Source organism: Bemisia tabaci, chromosome 7, assembly GCF_918797505.1.
Source record: "Bemisia tabaci chromosome 7, PGI_BMITA_v3".
In the NCBI taxonomy this organism is placed as follows: Eukaryota; Metazoa; Arthropoda; class Insecta; order Hemiptera; family Aleyrodidae; genus Bemisia; species Bemisia tabaci.
Genome location: NC_092799.1, coordinates 50,968,407 through 50,995,447, shown reverse-complemented (window position 1 = coordinate 50,995,447; position 27,041 = coordinate 50,968,407). Strand labels below are relative to the sequence as shown.

Genomic DNA, 27,041 nt, shown 5'->3' with positions numbered 1-27,041 from the left:
GGGAAGGTGGGGGGGGGGGGGAGAGGGAAGGAAGAAAAAAAGCCCAGCATATTATTGACATTAATATCTACACTTATAATGTCAATATTTCATAGATTCAAGTGTTGCATCCTATCTAGGCTGAAATCCTTAATTATTAGATGAGAAAGATGTATAACCGGGCGGTTGAAATCACTCAGTCCGAACGTGTTAAGGGATTTTCTTGAAGAGGCTCTTACGAATCGTCGCTCCTCTATCGTAAGGGCGTATCTCAATTTTTACATGAGCCCTGTTCTCCGTACAACTCTGCGCTTTCCAAGTCTCATGAGGAAATAGAGATAGGCCCTTACGTCAGAGGAGTGACGAAATGCGCCAACTGGAACGGCTGTCCAGACGGAATTTATTACCTATTCTTATCAGATCAATGCAAAATAATGCAATTGAAATCATTTAAGCACTTACAGTTTATTTGCTTAAGAATTAAATTCAGACCTATAAAATGACTTTGAAGGAGGCAACCAAGATGAGAACAATGGCTGAACACGATATTTTAACGCCGTCACTAGAAGTTGTACTCAGAACTAGCCCGGATTGCGGTCTCATGGAGATGCATTTTGTTTCATCGACGTCGGTTGTTTTAACTTTGTCCCTGAAAAATTAAAAAAAAAGAAATGCATAATCATCAGCTAATGCGATACTAGGTACGAGTGTATCCAGTTCTATTTGATATTTGGAGGTTTTTGTACAAATTAGACTTTCACGATCAGTCTTATTGCATGCGTGAAAGCTCATCATTTCGCATCCCCTCCGAGGACAAACTGTTGTTATCTGAAAAGAGGTATATCTGGCATAATTGAAGACACCGCACGAAGAACAGCCTATAACTGGCAACCGCGTTTTGAGAAAAACGCATTTAAAGTTTTGTTTTTGATGTACTGCGCAGACTTTTTTATGCAGGTACCCTGTTTTGGTCTTTTTGGGTGACCTAACCCTTCATTGAAGGATGCCGGGTAGATTTTGCGATACATTTTGGGTTTATACTCTCATATATTTAATTTAAAAAAGCGGTTTACGGGCCATTATTACGCCCAACAGTCATTTTGGTGGTAATATGAAGTATAAATCATTTTAATCACGCATGATTAACGCAAAATGAAAGAATATCGATAGTGAGTAAAAGAAGGGGTAACTAGCACCTTATAGGCCCGTTTATAGGTCGTTCTTGCACCCATCGATCCAGAGGCCTGACTTAACTCGGGAAAAAAAAGGTTTTTCGACCTCGAGCCGTTACCTATCCATATTCTATCGCTACCACAGCATAGTCCAGGGTACGTAGAATCCGAAAAGCAGATGGGCGTAATAACGAACTATACGCCTATAGGCTGTTCTTGGTGCGGTGTCCTCAATTGTGACCGAATACCAGAAGGGCTAAAATGTGTGATTTTTGCAATTTTTATTTTTGAACAATAATAATTGGATATTTTCAATTTCCATTTATTAATAATTATTTATTTATGAATATTAATTCTGAATGGTTGAGAGAATCATTTGAGTCAGATTGGGCCCAACAGTTCATCTCTTGAACACGCTGAATCACCGATAAAAAGGAGATCAGTTTTCCACAAAGTCAATCATTTTAGCGCAGTTTTTGCTGTCATGCGATTTCAAAATTAGTGAAATGAAAATATTCTCACCCTTATTCTTTTGAAAACCAGTGTATTCCATATTATGAGATGAGACTTTCTCGGGAAAAAACTATATAACGGATGTACTTACCCAATTTTGAGGCGAGAATTGACACTGCTTGTATGGACGAACATAGTTTCCGGTAAATGCGTGGCAGAATGCCGAGCACAGATCTCCTCCGTTTCCGATCCCAAATTCATTAGCACTGCAATCGTTTCCGTCTTGGTTGATCTAAAAAAGCAAAAAATGTAAATTATTTGTTTATCAACGCTGCTTATTTCAAATTTGCAACTGTGATTGAAGTCACGGAGGTACTTATTTTTTTCAAAATGTTTTAGGAAAAGTCTCTGAACCACCCCCTTCCTTAATTCGGGAGGAAGGAGAATCTACTTCATGCCCCTATTTTATTTTTTCTGAGCATCCCAAGGAACGCCATTAGAGGGATAAAGGGGACAATTGGACTGCATTTTGCAATTTGGATATTTAAATTCTGCCTCATCTGAAAAAACACTTATGTGCATAGGGAAACTAATGGCGCATACGTTGTTTTTAAACCGGGCCAGAATTTATAGTTCCAAATTGCAAAATGCAGTCCAATTATTATATTCCCTCTCTCCCGCATTGCAAAGTTGATCTTGTTTGGGGTCGAATTGGCATATTTTGATCAATCTTTCAGAGCATTTATCAGGATTTCGTAAGTTTTAACTCCCATACTTTACTTTTGCCCTCCTCCCCTCAAACTAAGCTTTGACTAGAATGACCCCCGTCAGCCCCTCATTTTTTTTACGTACTTGACGGGTTTTAAAGGCACACCGCTTGAAACTCACCTGGTGAACATGTAAACCCACTCCTTGGGTACAAAAGTTTGTAAGTCGCCGTGTAAATAGACGGGCGTTCTTCTCAGATCAACGAGGCGTTTGAAAATGTTAAGGTGGCTATCAGGATCCCGCCTCTGGGCCTCCACGTTCGTATGATAGTAGTTCGGGTGGACCGGCAGCCAAGGCTTCTTGGCGGTTGTGAATCCTGGAAAATTCATCTACGTTTCACCAGATTCATACTAAAACCTAACATACTGAGTCACTGATGACCCCCGATGTCCATGAAAAAGTGTATATTCCACGATTCATTGGATAATGGACGCATGTCAAGTCTCTTAATTTATTTATTGATAAACCGGTCAGTTTTACATAATTTCTGGTCGCTTAGCCGGAAAATATAAAGCCGAGTGACTGACAACAATTTAGTGAAAATATCATAAACTTAGGTATCGAAACTTAAATTTTTGTTGAAAAGAAACCGTGTAAACAACAGCAATGGATTTTCCCCCAAAATCTCTGCTCCTTAAAGTCAGTGAGGTCAAAAACATCGCAACTTTGCAAGTAAAATTGGTTTACTTTTTGCCTCCTGATGAGAGCCACGCTTCAAACAGTAATGCCGTGGCAGAGAAGAACACCGCATGAACTTTTGGGCGTTGCCTAATCGCTGATAATAAAATATGAATTTTCTAGGAAATGTATGACACTTTTTTATCTTAATTTTTTTCAAAAAAAATCCATTCACCCTTCAACTTCAATTCGGCGCATCTAAAAAATTCCAGGAATTATACCCAAAACATTTCTCAATAATAAATATTTACCGTTAGAAATTTTTCAAATCCGAACATTCATACGGCGTTTTTCCGCATTACCGCAGATAAGGGCACATCGACTTCGAAAGACATTTTTCTGCGTTAGAAATTTCTCCCTCTTACATGTCTTATGTCTCCTGTGTAACCCAATTTCTCACATTTGGATATTTTTCGAAACTCATTGATTCAATGTTGAAGTGAGTATTACCTGCATTCTTGGTGTCATCCCAGAGCATGGGAGCCCTGCACCCATCCCGCGGCTTATCTCGGAAGCTACCCTTCTTCTGGGGGTCTTGCTCCTGATCCTGACGAACATTCGAGTCCAGCATTGCCAGCTCATCGCCATAATAAATAGTAGGTACTCCTGGCAGGAGAAGAAGCAACATGTTCCACGAGTCTTTACTCTCTTCGTAGAACTGCGAGGTCATCCTCGGGTTGTCGTGGTTGTCCCTCTAAATCATAGTAAAATGATGTTATTTTTATTACATCATCAGTTAAAAATATCACATTTTTTTAGTTCACATTTCTACTTATCATCACTAGCGTCAGCCATGTGGAATATTGTGCAGCATCCTAGCTGAAGCTTGTAACAAGCCCATTTCCACCCTATAGGGAATATTGCAATGTACTAATGTGCGCTCCAACGTATGTACAATGTCTCTGCTTAATGATGATGATATTTAAAAAATTATACTGCCATTCCAACGAAGAATGCCGCACAAGTCTTCAAATTTTGAGGGAAACTAGTAAATATTTTTCTTTCAATTTTTCAGAGGAATTTATTCGCAATTTGATTCAAAGTATCTGACAATTTCGAGGAGGATTATTCTTGATCTTGCGTCAAAAATATGTTTATTTTAGGAAGCAATTTGGCAACATCCGAAAGTTCATAAGGCGGGGTTTTTTTAAGCACAGTAGGAGTAAATACATTTTCCCGAGTTGCAGTCGAAATATCATTCAATACACCTGATGAATGGGTGAAAATAAGTAGCTCTTCAGTAAATGCTCCATTCCGAAAAGGCAAAGAGGTTTACGAGACAAGGCTGAACTTACGATCAGCCAAACATTTTTGGTGGATAGGAAATGACTCTTGCGCATTTTATTTAATTCTCAAAAAATTTCTCCGTGTCGCTCTACGAATACGCCCCCATCTACTTTCGAAAGTTTCGACCTCAAAGCTTTCCAAAGCTTTTAAAGCGATCGTGTTTCCCTGTGGCATTACGCAGAACATTATTTCATTTTTCCTGACTCACTCCTTTCTTACTTATACTCACCGCCCAATTGTACGATCGTGCGGGAAAAATATCCGTCATATTTCGGATGTACATGTCCAGAGTGTGAGCATTAGTCCCGAATTTGATCTTTGCCATTCGATTATAAAATGGAATTTGCGCTCCTGGGTGGGTATCGTTCCCAGTTGTTGCTTGAGGATTTCAGGCGGTTTGAAGGACTCCGTGCACAGCAACCTGAAAAATCATTCGGGGTGAGATCGTCGTGAAAATTTTGGCCTTGTTAGTGTGATTTTTAGCGTAAAATTGTATTAAAAAAAATATTTCTCCCGTAATTGTTCTCAAAGTTATTCTACATATGAATAATGAGAGTGAAATTCTTGGAGGAGGTGTACTGCAAGTTATATTCTCCAAAAATTACTTATCAAATAATTTAATAAAGGAAGTTATTTTTTTTTTCAATTAATTTATACCAAAGAAGAACGAACCAAAACTGGCGCTTGATATTTTTATAAATATTCTTCACATGGAGAAGAGAAGTCTGGAAAGTTTTCTAGAGATGACGTTGAGGAATTTTTCATTTTAAAAAAAATAAAGTATGGCTACAGATCTGCAGCGCTGCAGACTGAATCACGCGTTTCGCAGATTCATTGTTATTTTACACATTTATCAAAGCAGTTGTCTGTTTGTCGCAGACAAATAGTAATATCAGGCATTATGTCAAATTCCTAGGCAAATAGTCAAATATTTACACTCTGATTGAAATTCTGATTAGTTTCTTAATTTTAGACAAAAAAATGCATTTCTCAACCAAGGAGGAATTCTCTGTAAAAATGTGCACCCTACAATAGTGTTTTAAACTATTTCTAGCTCTTAAACAAACATTTATCCTTAAAATTTTAGTATATCTTAGAGAACAGAATTCTTACGATTTTAATTTTAAAATATTTGAAAAGAATTTGAAAATGAAGGAACGAGGAAACTTCCCAAATTTGATTAAATATTTTTCCCTCAACATTGAAAACTCTCATTGAAAAATTTTACTATCTGCCTTGACATTCGATAAAGCACCTGATTGGACTAATTGCCTGCGACATATATAAGTCTCTGATATAGAGTTCAATAATTACCTCGCCTGGCCATCTTTTAGAGTGTACTCGTCGAGAAGGGCGCGCCACGATTGAATTAATTCGAAATTTTCTGGTTGATCTATAGTATAAATATGAGATAGTGCTTCCCAGCTGGATTTGTCTCCATTGAAATCCTCCCTCAACGGCTCATCCATAAGGTGAGTCGCCTCGTACAAGTATTCTACGGCGTCCACTCGAAATCCATCAACTCCCATATCCAGCCAAAATCTCAACACGCTCTGCGAAATTTCAAAGTAAACGCATGAGAAATGAGAATGGGTGTGTTGTGCGATGTTGACTGCATTCAGAAGAAATGAAACAAGTATTTCACCCAGCAACAAAAAACTAAATATCCTAGTAGCAGTGACTAAGAGAGATATTTTTGAAAAACTCGTAAATTCTTCCGTTTCCCTCATGGAAGAACGTATCTACATTTCTACGTTACCAAATTTTCGCTCATATGTGGCATCTACCTATTCCAGGAGAATCTAGGGCTTTCTAACTAAAAATTGTCTTAATTTTCCCTCTGATCTCATGCAAAAATGTTGGACGGAACTTGCACTTGTACATTCATAAGAAAAATTGAATTGTATCAGTCAATTTTGCAGCCTTGATATGGAGTTACGTTCCTTGCGTCTAGGAGACGACGAATTTTAAGAGGACGGCTCTTCAAATATCGAGTGCAGTTTTTCAACATTAAAAATGTTTGGGAGAAAATGTTAGAAAATCCCTAAAAAAGTAGACATTTTTGAAAAGATTATTTTGAATAAATGTCACAAAACGTTAAAGACTATAAAAAATCGGCAAAAATAGTTTCATGATCTGGAGATTCTGACAGTTTCGTATGAGTTTTTGAAAGTTGTTTTTTAAAGGTCATTGCCATTAGGGTAGTGAGAATAAGAAAATTGCCTGTTCGTTTGGTAAATGCAGAGACTAGCAGAAAGTATTTATGGTACTTAAAAGCATTGATTACTTGGATCATTGTTGTAATATTTTGTATCTAATTCTTTTAAAAATCCACTCGCATGTTTTTCAAAAGCTTTTTCAAGTGGCAAATTAAGTGGGAAACTTGTAAATTACGTTTCACTCTAAAGGAGGAAGGAGCTTGAGAAGAGTGTTACACCATGTTGTTTTTACATTTTAAAGGATAAGGACTTAAACGTCATAGGAACGTTACCAGGAGGGAAGGGCGGAGGGCAAAAATCACGAAAAGTGCGGTATGTATTTTAGGGACACTCTCTAAAACTTAAACCTAGCATAGTCATCGGCACTATACTCTCACAACTACCACATCTTGAGCTGCATTTGTAACATTCAGATTCAGGTGATTCTGAGTGCGGCTTTTCGTAGTCAAACTTACATTTAATGGCGTCCAGCAAGTCTTTCACTATTGATCCCTTGAAAACTCTGTAGATATTTTACACCCCATATAAACACGAAGGTAGAGACCACAATCATTAGATCAGTAGACTTTTCAGCAAAATAAATAGCAAGAAGATAATCATTCAACATTATTTTACAATGGAAATTACTGCATTCAAATTGACAGATGATGTACCTTTGAATGAAGATTATAGAAGGACCGATATGCTTACGACCGCATGTAATTACGCGGTCTGCAAGACAAGAGCCCTCGCCTCAATTGCTCATGTGCGATACTATAATAAGAAACACGAGTTTCTCAGTCTCATCCAGGTTCGCTTTATTAGCACTCGTTGATGTTAGAGTGTCTGTTTGTTTTACGTTTTGTTCATTTTATTCTTACGTGAATTGAAATAATCAAAATCATTAATCTTGAAACAATAACCGTTAGAAAGGAATATCTTAAAAGTTGCATTGCCGCAAGGAGGTAAATAAATTCTAACTGCTCTATATCGTCATGTAAGTAAAATGTATATCGTATACCTAAAATTTGTGTGACTTCTTATGAAGCTTTTTTTTGAGTAGTGTAAATGAAACGCTGAAAGATTCTTACGACTGTTCCATCATTTGAAAAATCTAGGCATGTACTATGAAAGGTATTTTATTTTAGTACAATACTAATTCTTTTTTTTTTAAAAAAAAAGAAGATAAAATCAAGAAATAACGTACCTGCATCTCTTTTTGCGCATGAGGGTCCCGATAATTAACATCAATTTGCTGAACGGCAAACTCGTGATAATAATACTGCTTTCTCACTTCACTCCATGTCCAAGCTGAATCGGCAAACATACTGCGCTAAAAATAATTCATTGAAATGTGAATTATTTTGAAAGTGTGCATTAATCCTACCACATCAGAGAGAACCCCTAAAATAAAGTGTGCATTTTTTTCGGCTCGAATGGTTGTTTCGGAGAAAATGTATGAATATTTTGCCTCGGAATTTTAAGGTATACGGACGAAAATCATGATAAAATTGTTGATAAGTTCAATGAAGAAGTTCCTCCGAGTTCCAGAAAATATGTAATTGATCGGAAAGAAAGTCAGCAACGCTTAAATGTACGCACCATGTTTTTCTCATCACGATTTTGCAGATTACAGTAAAAAGAAAATCACGAGCTCAACTTCACCATTGTAATCACAATGTGAAAGTCGCATGCGTAAGAAAAAAATACGAATTTTATATATGAAAGCATCTAAAAACTTATTGTCAATAAATAACATCGGTATATGGTATATCTACCCAATTATTCGGATATGTCCAGTTGGAAGAATCTAACTGTTTTGGATCTTGCCAAACATAAAAATCTGTATATGGTTCGATGCGACGTTCAGAAAGTTTGAACCATTCACAGGTGTCACTTGTGTGGTTTGGCACGAAGTCTAGGATAACTTTCATACCTGAAACATATATAGAAACAAATGTTTTGACGTCAACCCCCACTCATTTTTAAAGGGACCAAGGATTCAGGAATACTTTTTATGGAAGCAATTCGTAACAGAAGGGTTTTAGTAAGTTTGGTTTTCTTTTCTGGGGAATTTTTAGATGATTCTCTCCTGTTATGAAGTTAGGGTTATTTTTGAAGCCTGATAAAAGGAAGATACTCACCAAAAAAAATTAAATTGATCTATATAATGTTTTACTAAAGAGTCCCTCCGGACTGAGCTATCGCTAGACGCTTCATAGTGTCAGAGGACTACTTTGTGGGAATGCTGATATTGAGTCATAATTTATTGGCAACTAGAGGGGGAAAGATTTTGAGCAATGCAGGACATTATCCTCATCAAGATATAACGTATAATACGTTAATTAAACTAAATCGAGTTGATGTCAGGCCTATTTTACTACGCATATTTGCAACCCAAGAAGTCTCTTGCAAAATTTTTTCTACGATGAGAAGCAGAGTTTTTTTTTCATTGATGATGGCTCAAAAATCATGCCGAGACTATTGAGAAGGTGTCAAATTCAATCATAACTTTACAATTTCAAGAAACGAGTGCATTTTACATTACAAAATGCAAAAATTGCAAAATGAGAATAGTCTTTTAATGCAGATTGGAGTGATTTTCAGACTTTTCCGTTTAGTTTTGAGCCATTTTCCACATGGGACGAGACTCTTTCTCTAGCTGTAGCAAAATTTTGAGACTATTAATACCTGAGTTTCTAATCGGAAACTGAAATACAAACATATTTATATTTCCTGCTCATTTATTTTTGCTGCAATGGATCATTGCAAAAGGATGTAAACCCGCGTTCAATATGGTCAAACACGATTCTGTTCATTTCTATGATTATTTACCGATCCGATAATCTCCAACCCAACTTACCCTTTTCATGGACCCCCTGCACCAATCTCTTGAAGTCATCCATGGTTCCAAATATTGGATCTACAGCTCTGAAATCGGTGATATCGTACCCCATGTCAATCATGGGAGATTTATAGAATGGTTGAATCCAAATGGTCCCGACTCCTAGTTCTTTCACATAATCCAGTTTCTCGTAAATACCTAAAAGCAATTGATAAAAACATTCCCTAACACATCATATATTGCTTGAAAATACTGAAAAAGTATGACTTTTACGCAGGATTTAGCCTGATCAAAAACTCGCAATCGAATACTGGAATTAACTCATCTGAAAGATGGAATAAGTGTTTGAGAGTGGTCTGATGGAGGAAAAAAGTCCGACGTGGAATCTTACAATCATTGTGAAGTAGTATGCGATTATAAGACAAAGCTATCTACGTAGCTTCTGCTCTATTTCAAAGTAATTTTTTTTTCTATCCACTCTGTCAAAACATAGAAGACAACATACGTAAAAATTCTCAAAATTCTATTTCTTCCAGTGGCGTGGCGTACTATGCGGTGAATCGATTGACTACCATTTGAACCTATGGAAAGAATCGATCATCAGGGTGTCACAACAAACTTTCTAGTAATAGATTATTTGCCATAGCTTTAAATGGGATACTTGTAATATCGATAGTAGTCGATTCACGCCTCGCCAATGATTTCTGCCTCTCAAGAATTCTTTTATCGATCCCTGGAAAAAGAAAATCGATTTTCTGATCAATTACCAAAGCTCAAAAAATTAAATTATCTGGTCTGAGATGCATTATTTCAACTTTCGTCAATCTATTCAGTGAAATCGGAAAAAGGAAAGGGCTCTAAAGTTGGCAACTCAAATAGTTGGTACTTACAGCGAAACATTTTCAAAGGCCAAAAAAATAACGATTTTCAGTTCCGATTCCATTGCGCATCCCAATGCTTTTAAGCACATCGGGTCAAAATTTCAAGTCAATTACATAATCAATGGAAGTTTAAAATTAGATGTTCCTAAAGCTTGTAGTGGTTGGTACCGGCATACTTCATCCGTTTTTTTCCAAAGTTGCCGATTTTTCATTATTCTTTTTTATTTGAAGACGTCACCAAAAGGTCAACTTTCGAAATTTTTAGGTGCTTTTCCCGCTAAAGATTACAGATTTAACCTTTTTAAACTAAAGTGCGGTTATCTTATTTCCACTTTGTAGGGCCCAATTATACATTTTTCACACATACTGTTCATATATTTACCGTTCAAGTCTCCAAGGCCATCACCGTTTGAATCCTTGAATGATCTTGGATAAATCTGGTAGATTATGGTATTTTCCCACCAGTCAACTGCCTTTACAGTTTGTCTGCTGTCCGACTGGCCGAATAGAAAAAGGACAAAAATGACGAAATAAAGTACGCGTTGCATGTTTTCCACCCCTGTGGTCGATTATGAACGCCCAATTTTTCTTGCTAGATATTTCGATTCTGAAACAACGTATTTTCGGAGGATTTTATCAAAAATTCTAACTAAATATCTGGGATCGAATAAACCTGCATCCGCCATCATGACTTTCAAAAGGAGTCAGGATCTATCAAGAAACAATTCATTTGAAAGATTATTTCGAATGTGAAACTCCCAAACCGCGTATCTCGGTTTGCGACGTTGCAAACTTTTTGTCATACTTTATTTTGTAAAGGGAAAACCACTTAAAGTCAATTCTTTAAAATTTTCGTGATTTGTCTATTTGTGCTCATGAAATTCTGTAAAAACTTCCATGAATAATGTTCAATTGTGTTCTCCTACAAAAAATGAAATGTATGCGGAGATTTTAAAACACCGAAAACAAGATACGTGGTTTGGAAGTCTCACCGACGGTTTGCAGTTTCAGTTTGGACATTAGTTTCCATTCAAGATTTTGCGATTTAATGCAAGAATTATAATAATTATTATATTAAGAATTTATACTTCATGAATTTTCGAAAAGCAGATGATTCTGCACGGCAATTTATGATACAAATGTTTTAACTTTAGTGTGAGCGGTGAAGTATCGGTGGAAACTGAAGGCGTTTTCGACCCCCTCAGAAACTTAATTTTTTTTTTTCATACATTACCTCGAAATGAACGCAACTGTTCTTCCCTTTTGCATAAAACGTGTAACTTGGGTCCTCTCTAATATTTAGTAGCTGTTGGAAGTATATTTTCAAAAATACGTGCACGTGATCAAGAATGACTGTTTTAAAATGCTTAATGAAAGTCATTTTGTTTTCAATGTTTTTAGCACAAAACATTTACCACAAAATTGCTTGATAGTGTTCAGAATGGAGATAATATTTAGAGTTTGACGGTAAAAAAATGGTGTGAAAAATGATGCAGTTCCAAACTGAAGAAAAATTCATTGTTTGGTCGATTTTTCTGCTGGATATTGCCGTAACTCCCAGAGGTCTCCATAAAAAAAATGATACGTGAAACTTGGTGGGTCCTTTTTGGATTATCTATTTAGGCACTTAGAAAAATGCCGAATAAGATTATCAGCCTGCGACCAGGAGATTCTTACTTAATTGGTGCCATTGTTTAGCAACTTTGAGATCTATAAACTTGAAATTTTGGTTGAATTTGTAAGAGATGATAGCAAAACTCTTGTACTTCACATGCTTCCAAAATTATCAGAAGTTTTGGGAGGTACCTTTGGTGCAAACTTTCAAATATTTTTCTGCAAAATTCAATGTTCCTGCGGAACTCACTTTACTGAATAATTATAACTACTTACTTCTGAGAATAATGCTGAACCGCGCGGGATGAAAGAATTCAATCAAGTAAAGTCTAGGATTTCAAGAGGCCTCTTACAATCTCGTCAGTTTCCGCTCTTTCCGACGTCCGACTAGTGTTCAAGATAATTTCTTAATGTAACAAGGTGGAGAACTTCGGGCCGCTTCTTAGTGTTTTTTCCCTCATTGATAATGTCTTAATCAAGCGTGTAAATATCTGAAGTCTGTTTCATTTAGTAGCAATTTTTCCAATTACCGATTTGAAGTGAATTACTCGTGCTTGATGCTAAATGTTACTAATTACGGATGCTAGGACTTAGTGAGTTTTAACTACCACTCTATTTTTGGGCACCGCTAGTATCTTGATTTATTTTTTGCGATATTTTGCGCGGAAAGCTCCGTGCTTGTGAAGGATGCCTGCCATTCCTAATATGTTGGAGCGCCTTCAATTTCGTATGATACTGTGCAATACCTCCGGTGTGAAATAGTTGCTTCAAGCGCCGTGGCACGCTGCGGCGCGGCAGGCGGGCAGCCAGCGCGAAAAGCGCCTTAGCGCCTACAAACCTAACAGGGATACTTCACGCATTGCGCCATGCGTGAAGTATCCCTATTAGGTTTGTAGGCGCTGGTGCGCGCTTATCGCTGGCAGCACGCCGCTCCGCTCTGTGTTAGGCTGTAATATAATCTTGCGGAGTTAGCGTTTTTCAACTCATGATTTTGAAATGTTTGCACATCCTGTATGGATTATTCTCATTTTAATTGATGAAAAAAATATGTATTAAAGGAAAATATAATGCGTGTTTTGTGAATATTATGGTGGTTCCGTATCAAACTTAATGATTTCCAAAGCACACGAATTTCTACACAATTTCTTATAGCCTTTTATAGCCGATGGCTAATAAGCAACAGCCAGGCGATAAAGTGTAAAGCCCGGCGATAGGAACTACTAGGGGGCTACGCCCCCTGGCCGCTACGCGGCCCAAGCCCCTGAAGGCGCTCCGCGCCATCAATGGCGGCCCTATTTTTACTCTCCTATCAGCGTTAGTTTTATTTTTCCCCTAAAAAATTACGATATAAGGTATACTTTAATTTTAAACTTTCCGTAAAATTACTTTAAAATTAAAAGGACGCGTTTTGGAATGACTGCTTGATGAAATATTGCAGTAAAACGATGAACAATGATAGTCAGGCAATAATTAAGATTTCATAAGTCGGGGATCGAACCCACACTGCGATCAAAGCGGACGCATTTGACGTCTTTGGACGACTCGGCCACCGCTCGACATGAAGTTGCAGTTGCGAATCTTGTGTAGATAAGTGTAGAGCTGATGCGCAGGCTACCCAGCTACTGCGCAACCTCCTCGACCATTGCGCATCCTCCCGCGGATAGCGGTAGCAGTACCGGAGCATTCTGTAAACTCACTCACTTTTATAACGTGATTTTAAAAAAACCTAGGTCCTTTTTCCAAAATCTGATTGCAGCGGGCTCATCTAGGGCCTATTACCTGTCGATTTACGCAAAAATCATGGAAATCGGCCCGGTAGAACGCTCAAACGAACTATGACAAAAAGTATAAATTTACATTGTTTAAATGGGAAAATTCGCAACTTTACCACGTAATATAAAAAAACCTGGGCCATATTTTGAAAATCTGAAAAGAGTTGGCTTATCTAGAGGCAATTGCCCGTCGATAGCCGCAAAAATCATGAAAATCGGCCCGGTAGAACGCTGGAACTAAGCGTCACCAGTTTCGCAAAATTAGGAGGTCTCGGAGCTTATAGTATAGAGATAGCCCGGCTGCATACTTTTTTATCGCTTCGTATAGCCCGGCTATACGATTTGCTCCACTTTCTACAGCCAGCTATTTGATTTTCTATTGCCTTCTTTAGCCAGCTATAAGAATTCCTATGGTATTTTGAAACGCAGCTCCTATCGCCAACTTTTACCAGGGTTACAACTCTTCCTTTTGATAATGAACGAAGGAGAATACATTTTTAGATGAATCCTATGAGCCGTTTCACTTAGTCCCTCCAGAGCTCGCGAAATGAAGTAATTCATCTCTCACAAGGGGGTGGCGAATGAACCCATTTTGAGCCGTTATAGTTTTCTCTGTCAATTTTCAGAAATCATAATAACAAATTTCATACGATTTACAAGCAAATAAAAGAAGATACGTTTTTCGTTCCAATTTTTTCATTGTGGTGACATCAACGAACATACAAGGAAATATACACGTAGGAAGAGACAAGGGTTCTGCGATCTGAAATGTTAGTATTTTGTACTTTAAGACTGTAAAAGTCGACTTACTTGTGGGTGGCACAATAAAACTGTGAATATAATTCAAGAAAAGGAAGGAGCTTTAGGGTTGAGAGTAAGATTGAGAGGAAATAATTTTGCTTTTTCTACAATTTTAATTTTTTGGGCTATTCTCAGGATGTTTTAAAGTAACTTAGTGTCTTAAATCGTCAATTTTCAAGGAGTTCTATATATAGCAGTAGTAAACCGTGCGAGGAATCTTTCAACAATATTCCTACAGAATTCAAAATAATGGTATTGTGTTTCTCACCCCTTTTGCTTCAAAATATCTGTTAGACATTTGACACGCACACATCTATGAAACTTGTTTAATATTATACCATCCAAAGGCAAAATCATATTATGCCTAAAATAATCTGGAACATCGTGTAAACATTTTAAAAAAGTGTGGGTGTGGAAAACTGTATAAAGTGTTTGAATGTGCAAAATAGCTCACCTTCAATGGTTGACAAAGAACCCACTCAGTTTGGGACCTCTACATGTAAAACTGCTGGAAAATTGACCATTGAAAGATGTTTGTTTGAGTCTCCAGTAGATGGTCAAAGGGTGACTTTAAATTTATGTTCAAGCCTAGAGCATCCTCCTTTGGAACTCTTAAATTGGGCACTACCTTAAAGAGCTGAAAGGTTCCGTAAAAACTTAACACTCGCAGACCGACCAAAAAGCGACATTTTTTTTTTTTTTTACATTAATCTGATTGGAATGGCGATACTCTCCTTATTTCCAAAATGTTTTATACTCGACATATTTCTGAAAATTTACCCCTGTACCTACCTTTCCTTTCTTGTTGGCGGCCACAAGTTAGTATCCAGATACCACTGTTATGTCCGCGTACACGAGTTTCCTGCAAACTCTGTTGAAGTGGGAGTGACTGATGAGAATGTAATCTTTTTACTTTTTCCGATTAAAGTGAATAGTGTGCGGAAAACCCATGAAGAAATCCCTTACCTGTTTTCAAAGTGAAGGTTATAAAGTGACTATGACGGGAGGAAAATTTATTGAGAATGAGGTCAACATTTCAGTGAAAGATGAGGAATTCTAATGATTTGAATCTTTTGAGTGTCCTTCCACCACACATCTCGGTAATTGAAGCACTCTTCATATCCTGATTTTTGAGTGGCACTTAAGTATAAAACCTCACGTAAACACTCGGCGGAACATGAATTTATTGATCTTTGTTGCGGTTTTATTGAACTGTCTGTAAATGAAAATAATTTACGCGTGATCCCACTTCAGGAAAAAGTCCGATCGCTTTTGTTCATTCAGTAAATCATACGACATTTCAAATTATGTGATTCATTAAATTAAAAATAAGAGACAGGAAAGTAGATAGCAGTTATATATCTGAGTGCATTACATTATGGAGTTGTATCATAACATTACATTAGTGCATTATATTATCGGACATTCTTACTCGGAGAATTTTCTCTCCATGTAACGTTTCGTCTAGAGATCAATTTTTACTCGAAATCCCACGGTATCAATAAACGTTTTTTCAATGCCACGAATTTGAAATTAACACGCTTTAGCAAACTAAACTTTAGCAAATTAAATTAACCCAATTAATGGAAGATGGCTGCCAATTTCAGGTTAATGTATCATATCAGGACATCGCAAAAAAACTGCACTGAGAAAAAAAAAATTGACTGTACCATTGATACACTGATTATGACCTGACTAACTCACATGGTATTTTACAGCGACCGAACTATTTTTATAACACTATACTGGTGTTGTAAATCATTCATTACACCTCCGATGTGGTATGGTATTACGTGCATCAACTGCAGTTGATGGTATTGTGCTAATTGGTGCAGAGCACCAACTAGTTGGTGCAAAAAACCCTCTTTTGTCGATGTGACGCACCTATTAATTTGATTTTCTATTATATATAATTCTGTGTGACAGGACTATAATTAACGAATGCAATTTTGTAATTTATTCATGCTAATTTGTGACAACCTACGGAAAAGGCGTGATAAACATTATGCAGATGTAAATACTTTAGGTACAATATAGTCAAGAATTTATCGGGAAAGAAATTATTCCCCTATGAGCTGAGACATCGGGATAAAATTCTTTAAGTCTCTGACAGGGAAGATTTCAAAGAATAAACTGCCAACAATTTGGTTCTTTTATATGCCAAAAAAAGGTGCAATGGGTAAATGTAGCCCTGTACGCCATAAGACATGGCAGATTAATTATTTTAACTTTTTTTCTCAACTACACATTTAACTGCAAATTTTAAGCCGTTATAGTTCCAGTGTAATTTAACACAATTAACAGGTGTTGTTATTTGCATAATATCTGTAACGCATGCCTCAAGGCAGTGCTCTGTACAACAATTTGGAGTTTCTTAACGTCCCTCCGGTTGACAGTCGTACGCTGAAGAGGGTAAAGCAAACCGTATATTTTGGTTTGCAACGCTGTAAGACTCCCTACCAAACTTTATTTTTTACAATACTACAAATACTTCATTTTTTATAATACTCAACATCAAATGCTGAGCGCTTCCTTTTCAAGTGAAGTATATACTGTAAAATGTTTTTCAAAAAAATTATATTTAACTCTCTCCTAAATAGAAAATATCGACGGTGAAACTACCAAACCACGTATCTCGGTTTGCGACGTCGCAGACTTCCTGTCATACTTTATTTTTTAAATGAAAAACTACTTAACATCCAGCCTTGAACATTTCTGTGATTTTTCCTCGTTGTGCGGAGAAAATTCCATGAAAATTTCAAGGAATGATATTGATTTGGTCTACTTCAAAAAAATAAAATGTGAGCGTAGATTTTTAAACACCGCAAACGAGATACGTGGTTTGGTAGTTTCACCGTCGATATGCTATTTTCAACATGTGATTCGCCGAGGCCTATACTCTACTCCAAGTGGTGGAAAAACACTTTCATCTCCAAATGGACACTTTCACGTGTATACCTTCAGACACTAGAGGTCTCACCTAATCTTTTAATCGGCTAAATACACTTGCGCATGGCATTAAAAGCTAGCTTACCTTGAATCGAGTTGGTGATTGACTGGAAAGTGGGGTATTTCATGAATTTCTCTTTGAATCTGCATCACCGATAAAGTGAGTAAGCTTCGGAAAGAAAGCTCATGTCAATTTCAACTGCACTTGACTGTAGGTAGTTAGCTACATTTCGTCTGTATGTTAAGAATATTCTGTGAAAATTGTAAGCCATGATATAGGATTGGTCTCCTTTTAAAAAATAAAGTAGAAGCGGAGAATTCGGAAAACTGCAACCGAGATTCGCAATTTTGCAGTTTCACCATCGATATGTTGGATCTAAAATGAGCCAGAAATAGCAGTTTCCTATTGAAAAATGTAGTCAAATGGAGCGCAGACCTGCTTACATCTGTCTGCCACATTTTGTCTGCTAATATCATTGTCCAATTTTCTAGAGAATTTTCCGTGGATATTGGAGCTTCGACGCTAAATGGTCGATTTAAAATTAGTCTACCGTGCACAAGAAATGCAAATAAATCAGTCAACTCATAGAAAGGGATATCATTCAAATCTCACGATTAATATTTACGAAAGGGTGGCGTCTACTCCTCCACACACAATTTGCGAAGTCCATATTTATGACGTATTTTTCAAATTTCCTGCATTGGCCAAATCGCTATCAATCGAACGTATGAGCCTCGGCATCCAGTGTATGCCATGTAGATAGAGCTATTTGGTTTGTCAAAGAAAAATTTCGGTTCATACGATCGTACGTTCGGTTTGTGAGACTGTGGCGTAGCTAGAAATTCTTTAAAGGGGGGGGGGGGGGTCCCATCCAAAAATGTGACGGTATACATCATTTTGTGTACGTCCCTGATAATATTTTATGTCTGCCCTCAAAAAGTTAAAAGGTACCACCAAAAAGGTACAATGAACGAGGCTAAGGGGGAAGGGGGTCCACACCACCTGGTCCCCCCTTGTCTACGCTACTGTATGTGAGATCAAACTTTTCGATTGACCCGAGCTGATAAAGTAAATTCAATTTCAGGAATCATACTTTTCATCATATGAACCAAAATCTCGCTTTGACTAGAGTCCCTTTATACTGAGAGTCAAGACAACACCCCTCATGGAGTCACAAACGGGAATAAAGATTACACAAATTGAACGTTTTTCGTGATCTTTGATCGGCTCATTCTTAAATTCCTTTCTCCGTTCCTTCTCTCATTCCGTTTGTTCCTTGTCGAACCCGAAATTCCTCGGTCCATTCCAGATTATAATCTTTGCAATTGTTGAAAATGTAATCTTTATTCCCGTTTGTGGCACTGTGAAGGCCTAAAATCCGGTTAACCAATCAGAAATGGATTCGCATTGTCTTGACTCTCAGTATGAAGGGACTCTAGCTTTGACGAATATCATTTATAAAACACAGAATGCTGGGCTCGTACGGTCAGCTTTTTTTTCAATATTTGTGGAAACGTTTTTCCTTGGACTATCACACGTCTGAGGCTTGCCTGCTTGACAGTGGCGCAGATGCCACGGGTTGATACACTAATAAAAATATTTGTATTCTTATGTTACTTTTGGTTAATGTATAGGGTAAGTGAAACACAAACCAGCACAAATTTTGTGAAGATTTTGGTATAGTTTGCAGTGAATTTAGCGCAAAAAAAAACAATGGAGCGACTGAGAAAAAGCATTCCTCCGATTGCGACATTGGTATTCACACTCGTTTTTTTATCCAATTCCTTTAAGAAAACTACTTAACATTTTCTCTTGGAATTTTCAACCGAAGCTGAGGTTATTTTGTGTTTTACTTCCCGTGTTAACCAAACTTATGTGTTGACTTTTTACATTCAACTGGACAAGAGACAGATATCGAAATCAAAATACATTGAACGCTCGTTGGTTCAAAATTAAAACTAAACACCAGATATTTTTCCTTTTTTCAAGGAAATGGTTTTTGAATTCGCAAGTGCAGAGAGTGAATCCAAAAAAAATTAAATTGTACAAAGACATTTTTTAAGTACCTATCTCTATAATTCGAAGTTGAGTGAAAAATCTCCAATAGTTTAAAATGCCGATTTTGTATAATTCTTCCGAGAGTCAATTTCTTTTAATTTACCTTGACAGGATTCAAGCGATTCACACGATAAAGCGCAGAATTTTATGGAAATAATGAGGGCTTGAAATTTTCTCTACAGAGGAAAATGCAAATTATTTCTGATTCCATGGAAAGCTCGGAGAGAAATCATGTTCAAACTTAAGTAGGGCTCTTGAGAGGTGAATTAAAGATTTTTTGTGCGTAATAAGTATTATACATGTCTCCATATCAAGTATGATCGATTGAATGTCTGTTTCTATGAAGCACCTGTCCCACTTGACGATCCTCAACATTCGATGGAAAATATTCTTAATGTTTCATCCTCTAGCAATTGCAGAAAGACAAAAAGTTTCAATTTCACACTGCAGGGTCATTTTTAGATGCAGTAATTGATGTAAAATGCAAAGATTCTTGATCATTCGAAAATGGAAAATTGGTGCTTAAACCTATTTTCTCCCAGTCTTAAAGAGTCAACCAGCAAAATAAGATTTATTTTTCTATAATCAAAACTCATTTCCTTGCAGGCAGTGAACTTCCTACACTAGCCTTTTTTCTGTCCGTCTACTGGGATCCTGGAAGTCTTAACATGTGGGTTGTGGGCTACAAGAACTATGTGCCTCATATTTATCTACATTAATTAAATTAACCAAGGTATTAAGATACAAAGTAGCATTAGATTATCAAGAAAACCAGGAGTTTTGGAATTATATATTTTTCTATTATTAATAACCTGAGTCCATTACATCACATGCAAGTTTAATTATGTCGTTTTCCCATGGTTCTCTTCGCACCTCTTATAAACCTGCGTATTTATTCTGGATGGTAGTTTCAGTTTTCCCCAAAGTTTTAAGCTTTAAACAATATTTTTACTAGTGCTATTGAATAATTTAGTAGCTTTAATATTGACAAGAGTTTCAATTTAAGCTGAAAATTCACACTCCAGATTCCTTCGGTCAGTTGTGGTACGCCCTGCATTTATTGGTGGATCCAGCAAATTGGCAACATTGTATTTCTCCATTTAAACCTATGGAAATGTGTCGATTTTTGGAGAGGCCAGGTGCTCCGACAAGAATCGATTATTTAACATAGGTTTAAATGGAGGGAATCCGGTGTTGCAAATTTGCCTGATCCGCTCCTTCCTGAATTTCCCTTTTATCTCAGTTAGCCAACAATATTTTTAAAATATTTCCAGAAAAATATTATATTTCAATATTCTCAGAATATTAACAAAAAATTTTCAGGATTTATTTTAAAATCATCCATCAATTATTTTAAAAATATACAGGATTTATTATAAAAAGATCTTGGGGTTCACATTTTCATATTTTAAAAATATTTTTGAAATATTACCAAAATATTTTGCGAAAATATCGATTCAATATTTTAATAATGTTTTAAAAATATTGTTTCTTTTACTAATAGGTCTGGGTCTGCTTCAGGCAGCTCATTCACTATGTGCTGCCCACCTTTCCTTTCCAGCCAAAAACATTCCGAGTTAATTTCTTCGACAGACACCTGCGTCAGATCCCTTCTGAGTGGACAAGCTGGGTTGGTGATTGGCTTGTTCAGTTTTCCGGATATTATGTACTTCATGTAGTCGTTTTCGGTGCATGATATCATGCCGTACGGATAAAGTCTCCCGGCGAGTCTTTTTCCTAAAGCTATCCGTTTCGCGGGCGACCACCCGGGCTTCAATTTTGCCGGAACTATGGCTACCTAAAACAAAAACCGGCCGGAAGTTAATAATAAAAATGAGACGGATCAGTTGCGCTAGTCAGAGAATCGTATTTTGATAACGGAAGATTATGCATGCAATGTGAAAAAATCTCCGACTGTAGAAGCCGTACTTAGGGGCTATAGAGACATATACCGTCCGCGTTCCGGGATCAGTGACCGAAAGTTCCGGACGTAGCAACGGAAGCAATCAAAGCTACGACTTCACCACCCGGAAGATTCGGCATCTGAGCCCGGAACGGTCGGGATGTCCATACAATAGCCCGTAACTTTATTTGAGTGTGAGCAAATAATAAAATGCTGCTATCCGAAATTGCTAGTTTTATCGTAGGATCTATCTTTCAAATTTTCTTAGCCTTCGCCACAAACTTTTTAAAGTATCTAACAATTGGACCACCTTTTGCAATAATTTACTGCAAATTTGAAAATTCATCACCAATTCCATATTTCCCTATGCAGGGAGATGCTTTGATGGATTAGTCAAAAGAAGCTTCTCCGCACTGCAAAATGTTAATAAAAGTATAATTTTATCTAGCTTCACTCTCTGACGAGTCTAAAAATATCGTGTGTGTAAGGGTATGCGAGTGTGCGTGTGCGCCAGGTGTCCCTTTGACGAGCCGCGGAATGTTGCATCTGATCAATGAGTGCGAGAAAGATGGACGATTCCGAGGCGGCTTGGCAAGGCCGAGTGGTCTCCTTTGACGTGCCGCATCTGCCCAATGAGTGCGAGAGAGAGAGACAGACAAAACAGCGTATCGACCAATCCAAGATGAGCCCTGCTCCCCGTTTACGGCCGTTCATTCCAGGGCTCACGCTCGGAAAGCACTTAGGTGCTTTTGCCGGCAACCGGAATTCCGCAGCGCACTACCACCGCGGACCAAATTACGAGGCCCAGCCTGTATTTTTGCGAGTGTGTGTGTGCGCAGGTGTCCCTTTGACGAGCCGCGGAATGTTGCAGCTGATCAATGAGTGCGAGAGAGATGGACGATTGCGAGGCGGCTTGGCAAAGCCGAGTGGTCTCCTTTGACGTGCCGCATCTGCCCAATGAGTGCGAGAGAGAGACGACAAAACAGCGTATCGACCAATCCAAGATGAGCCCTGCTCCCCGTTTACGGCCGTTTTTTCCCGGGCTCACGCTCGGAAAGCATTTGGGTTCCTTTGCCGGCAACGGAATTCCTCAGCGCACTACCACCGCGGACCAAATTACGAGGCCCAGCCTGTATTTTTGCGAGTGTGTGTGTGTCCCTTTGACGAGCCGCGGGTTGCCGCATCTGATCAATGAGTGGGAGAGAGATAGACGATAAAACGGCGGCGTTTCAAAGCCGAGTGGTGCTCCTTTGACGTGCCGCATCTGAGCAATGAGTGCGAGAGAGAGAAAGGACAAAACAGCGTATGGACCAATCCAAGTTGAGCCTTAGTCCCCGTTTACGGCCGTTCTTTGCAGGGCTCATGGTCGGAAAGCACTCCGGTGTTTTTTCGGAGCACCCGGATTCGGGATGGCCACTACCACCGCGGACCAAATTACGAGGCCCAGCCTGTATTTTTGTGTTTGTGTTAGTTTGGGAAAACTGTCAATGTGAATTTTGCCTTCAATTTCTGTGTCGGCAACAAGTCGACCTTTCCTTGGTATGCGATTTATCATTCCTTCAATTGCGGGGTAAATGCACTAGTCACAGAATCATATATTGATGGCTCAAGTTTAAGCATTATTAAGTAATTATTACGATCAGTCCTAATGCCTAGTTTGTGTGTCCAACATTAACGCAGATATCATTTATCAAAAATCACGGTGTAACTCGACATCTACCGGGTAGCGTATATACCATGGCCTCTTCTATCCTGGATTCATCAATTAGCAGTACACTTATTTGAAATGATTTCTCGACTCATGGCACGGATGCAATGTGGTGGACGAAAGCATAATATATCCACCATAACTGTGATGATGACATACGCCGTTTTATAGTGAGTGATATAGGGACCGCGTTTGGCAGAAAGGAACCAAGCCACATCACCTATTGCCAATTCTCATTAACCAAATTAATTTTTTTTTTCGTGCAAATGGTTGTGCAAATTTTCGTACAAATTTCAGTGAATTTTCTGCATTGCACGAAGCCAATTCCTTTAAATTTCCAAAGGAATCCGCAAAAACTCTCTTTTGCAAAAAAATTAATTGCCCAGTTAAAGGCGATAGCTGATGTGGATTGGTTACACCACACACACGGGTCAATAAGATTACACCTCCTCTTATAAATAATGTAAACAATAGGTACCTGTAAAGATAAGAACGAATGATAAGCACACGAAAAATTCTTGGAAAGAAAAGAACCGTGATAAAACATGAGATTAAAATTAAGGGATCAAACGCCACAAAAACAACTAGGAAAGTCAAATAATTCAATCAGTAAATACTTTGAATTAGAAATAATTTAACGCGGTCCGTATACCTATCGTTAATATTGCGGGTGTGGTGTTGCGACAGATTTTATAATGTTTGTTGATCTACAATCTGAAGTCATCAAAAGTCGATTTGAAATTTTTGCCAGACACGGAAATTTTTAAACAAGACATGACCGATCTTACCTTGGTTCGTGATTTATCATGTGTCGCGATGAAGATTTCGATGTTTTTTTTGCCATGAAGAGTGGCCATCACGACTTCATCCCTGCTGATGGCCGCCAGGAGTCGCCCGTTTTTCGTTTTCAAAACGTCCCCCGGACCATAAAATTTTGCATTGAAAGAACCCCAGACAGTGGCGTCTACTTTCACGGTGGTCGAGAGCAGGAGTAGTTGGAAAAGAACTGTGGAGTTCACAGAAAAAAATGAAATTGCTGATTTAACAATTGCATAGTTAAAAGAAGTGTCCGACATGTTTCAATTTAGATTTTAAAATAAAAAAATGCAAATTTAACCACCCCTGTATTAGCTTTTCACCATTGTAAAATGTACATTTGAAACATGTTGAACATATTTTTTCACAATTTAATTGTCAAATTAGCAATCAATTTCTTTCCGTGTTGTTGAAATTACAATATGTGAGTCATGGCTATTAAAATCAGTGCTATCCTAATTAATAAACGTAATTGAACTAAATCAGCACCGAAAAAAGAGTGATGCTAATTTAACATTCTGGATGTAAAAAATTGTGCGGGAACTCGCACAACGCTGAATTAACCGCGAAAGCAGTTACTTTAGCAATGCCAAAATGTCAAAGGAAAACTACGTTTTGAATTGCGGAAATCTGTCCATAAAAAACTCTAATCCCAAAGTTTTGTCATCGCTAAACAAACATTTTCGGACAAGGTTTTCTCCATTCACCGTGACCCTTATTTTCCTCGCGCGGGCATGAAATTATCATTTACACGAAAAATATTTTGTGTAAAAATATTTTACAAAAATATCAAAAGGGGCTAATCGATCGTCTCGATTGAATAATACCTGCAAAACATACTTGTTAATAATAATTGATGTATTGATCTCGAATGATAGAAGTTGTGTCGTGTTTCTGATCGCCCAATCCTTTTTAAACTTTTGACGATCATATTTGCTCTGGATTAGTAGACCGAGGGGAAAAGCACGACGGTACACCTGTTTGCTCCAATTCAGAGAAAAAGAAGTATACGTAAAGCACAATGGTATGATAGAAACATAGATATCCGTGCTTACCTCAACGTTGATTCAGTAGAGGATTATGCATTACCAAGATGTATAATTCATACAAAATTAGACTGCACGTCTTACTCCATGTTATAAAATCATAAGAGTAGCGCATAACGCATAACGCATAACGCCTCCATGATGCGCGAAGTGCTCTGAGGAGTTGGACCGGGAAGCTGTCAGAGGGCGAGCCCCCTGTTTCATTTTTGTATAAATACAAAGAGCATGCGCTCTTGGAATGGGTCCACGGTATATGTTCACATAGAAGACAACAGCTTTAACTCAGAATCCAAGGGTTCAAAAATGTTTTAAAAAATTACTATCCGAGCGACTTTCTGCGTCCTTTTTCAATATGGTCGAGGGCTGGCTAGCAAATTTTGACCCTCTACAACCACCTTTTCACTTTTTAATTCAAATAAAAAGACACTGGCAAATCGTAGGCACTATATCCATTCAATGCTGGCTTTTTTGGTTTCTTTTCAAAGTGTTGAAATGGAGGTTTCAGAATCTAATAATTCTCAAGTTCTAGACGTAAGATTAATTTTTAAGTTAGAAATACGTTTCGGATAGAAATCTTTTACATTTTGTTTATATTTACAATTAATTCCAAAGATCCTTGGCTGTATTTTGATCTTCTGCTCGAGAAATGCATCGCGCTAAAAAAAGTTACAGTTTTTTGTAGTTGTCTAAAAGACAACCTTGAGGGAGTGACCTTGTGCCTTTTTGACCTTCCATGCTTCATAGCTTTATAGCGCAATAGCTTAGCGAGTTCAAAATCAATTGCTTTTCTTTTGCTTTCAATATTGTCTTCCTGTGTAAATTTTGGCACATTTAGGTGAGGCAGTCCATAAGGGGCCCCCAAATATAGGTGGAGGGGAATAAAATTGATGAATTTCAAGTGGTTACCTCTCAAGCCGTAAACAAATGTTTCATGTGATCCCAGAAAGCACAGTTCACCTCCTTTGCAATATAAGGGTCTATGAGACTACTCGCTCAATTACCTTGACACTGACGTGAAGTTGAACACTGGAAATGTCACTCATATTGATTCAAGTGTTTTCTCAATTGACGAAGTTGCATTTTCGTCCGTGTGCATATTGTGACGGACTCAAAAAAGAAGGTAGAGGAGAGGGGAGTATCTATTGATATGGGAGGGGCTCAGCATCCGCCCCTGAGTTTTTTTTTGTAGCCCCACTAAGTATCTCCGCGATATTTTTCATTGAGGAAACTTAAAACATGGAGGACCAAAAAAAGCACAAAGTCAATCTTCTCAACTTTCAAAAAACCGCAAAAACTGTGACTTTCTTTCGAAATTTCTTTGAGCTGATTTTTGAATGGTGACTTTGGGCCGCAGTACGATCAGACATGAAAATTTCAAAAGTCAAAGTCGATGTTACTATACACCGGTTTTTTAAAAGTAACAAGCGCGCCAGTAGAGCATAGTTGTATTTTGGATGATCCTGCTAGACTGCTCGGAATTACATCTGGGGTGTGTCATAAAATGTAATTCCTCTTTTATTTATCTTTGTTTAATTTTGTTACTCATTTATTTACTCTAGATAGTTGGATTTGAAGATTCACACTATGGGCATGCTCATTTTGAGCCAGTCGTGGGGTTTAGACACAATCTCTTCCCCCCCCCCCCCCACCATTGAAAAACTGCCTTTGTGTTCCTAATTTTTTCTCTTTTTTACAGGGTGTGTAATCCTTTGATTCTAACACCTCAAACGTGTAACATTAGATATTTTTCGATGGATATAGTCAATGTGGATAGAGGTAAATTATGAAATTCATTCTGATGACCTATGCCTCATTTTTTTCCAACGAGAGATTGAATAGATTTTGAAAAGATGATATCCCGGTGGTAATTTACAATTAATGACAAAACTTGGTATCATCCACTTCAATGCATGTCAAAAATCTTTCGAAGCAGGTTGCCTCAGTAGCATCGATTATTTATGACAGATTTAAATGAAAAATAAATAGTATTTTAAACTTATGAGAATCGCATTTGAATTACTGATTAACCTATTTAAACCGAATCGAATCTCATTGCAATGTGTCAAAAGCATAAACATCATTAGGATCCATCTAGGGTTTGGCGAAAAAGTA

General features: G+C 37.7%; 2 protein-coding genes across 5 annotated transcripts; both read right to left on the bottom strand.

Annotated features, from left to right (window-relative positions):
• Positions 1-425: 425 nt before the first annotated feature.
• On the bottom strand, positions 426-15,568 carry LOC109039371 (maltase 2). Of its 4 annotated transcripts, none has more exons than XM_072302955.1 (8): positions 15,415-15,568; positions 10,644-10,868; positions 9,399-9,578; positions 8,314-8,471; positions 7,743-7,868; positions 5,652-5,890; positions 4,567-4,758; positions 3,605-3,744 (listed from the first exon to the last, which is right to left on the bottom strand). In XM_072302955.1, the coding sequence occupies exons 2-7, from the start codon at positions 10,807-10,809 to the stop codon at positions 4,602-4,604; spliced, it is 1,026 nt and encodes a 341-aa protein (XP_072159056.1). In that variant the 5' UTR covers positions 10,810-10,868; positions 15,415-15,568; the 3' UTR covers positions 3,605-3,744; positions 4,567-4,601. The 4 variants fall into 4 exon arrangements, with proteins under 4 accessions (XP_072159058.1, XP_072159056.1, XP_072159055.1 ...); XM_072302954.1 differs by lacking the exon at positions 15,415-15,568 and adding an exon at positions 15,241-15,401; XM_072302956.1 differs by lacking the exon at positions 15,415-15,568 and adding an exon at positions 12,152-12,305.
• A 4,647-nt stretch (positions 15,569-20,215) lies between these two features.
• On the bottom strand, positions 20,216-24,867 carry LOC109039369 (uncharacterized). Its single transcript, XM_019054829.2, has 3 exons — positions 24,724-24,867; positions 23,856-24,073; positions 20,216-21,254 (listed from the first exon to the last, which is right to left on the bottom strand). Exons 1-3 carry the CDS (start codon positions 24,812-24,814, stop codon positions 20,922-20,924), a joined length of 642 nt encoding a protein of 213 aa, XP_018910374.2. The 5' UTR covers positions 24,815-24,867; the 3' UTR covers positions 20,216-20,921.
• Positions 24,868-27,041: the final 2,174 nt, after the last annotated feature.

Bases quoted from the DNA above. Each gene is read 5' to 3' on its own strand.
- LOC109039371 (XM_072302955.1), bottom strand. From the start codon at position 10,809: ATGCAACGCGTACTTTATTTCGTCATTTTTGTCCTTTTTCTATTCGGC. The intron at 9,579-10,643 runs GTAAATATATGA...AATTGCTTTTAG, and splicing joins TGGCCTTGGAGACTTGAACG to GTATTTACGAGAAACTGGAT. The intron at 4,759-5,651 runs GTAATTATTGAA...ATGATTTTTCAG, and splicing joins CTAAAAGATGGCCAGGCGAG to GTTGCTGTGCACGGAGTCCT.
- LOC109039369 (XM_019054829.2), bottom strand. From the start codon at position 24,814: ATGATCGTCAAAAGTTTAAAAAGGATTGGGCGATCAGAAACACGACAC. The intron at 24,074-24,723 runs GTATGTTTTGCA...TGAACTCCACAG, and splicing joins ACATCAATTATTATTAACAA to TTCTTTTCCAACTACTCCTG. The intron at 21,255-23,855 runs GTAAGATCGGTC...TTTTTGTTTTAG, and splicing joins ATGATAAATCACGAACCAAG to GTAGCCATAGTTCCGGCAAA.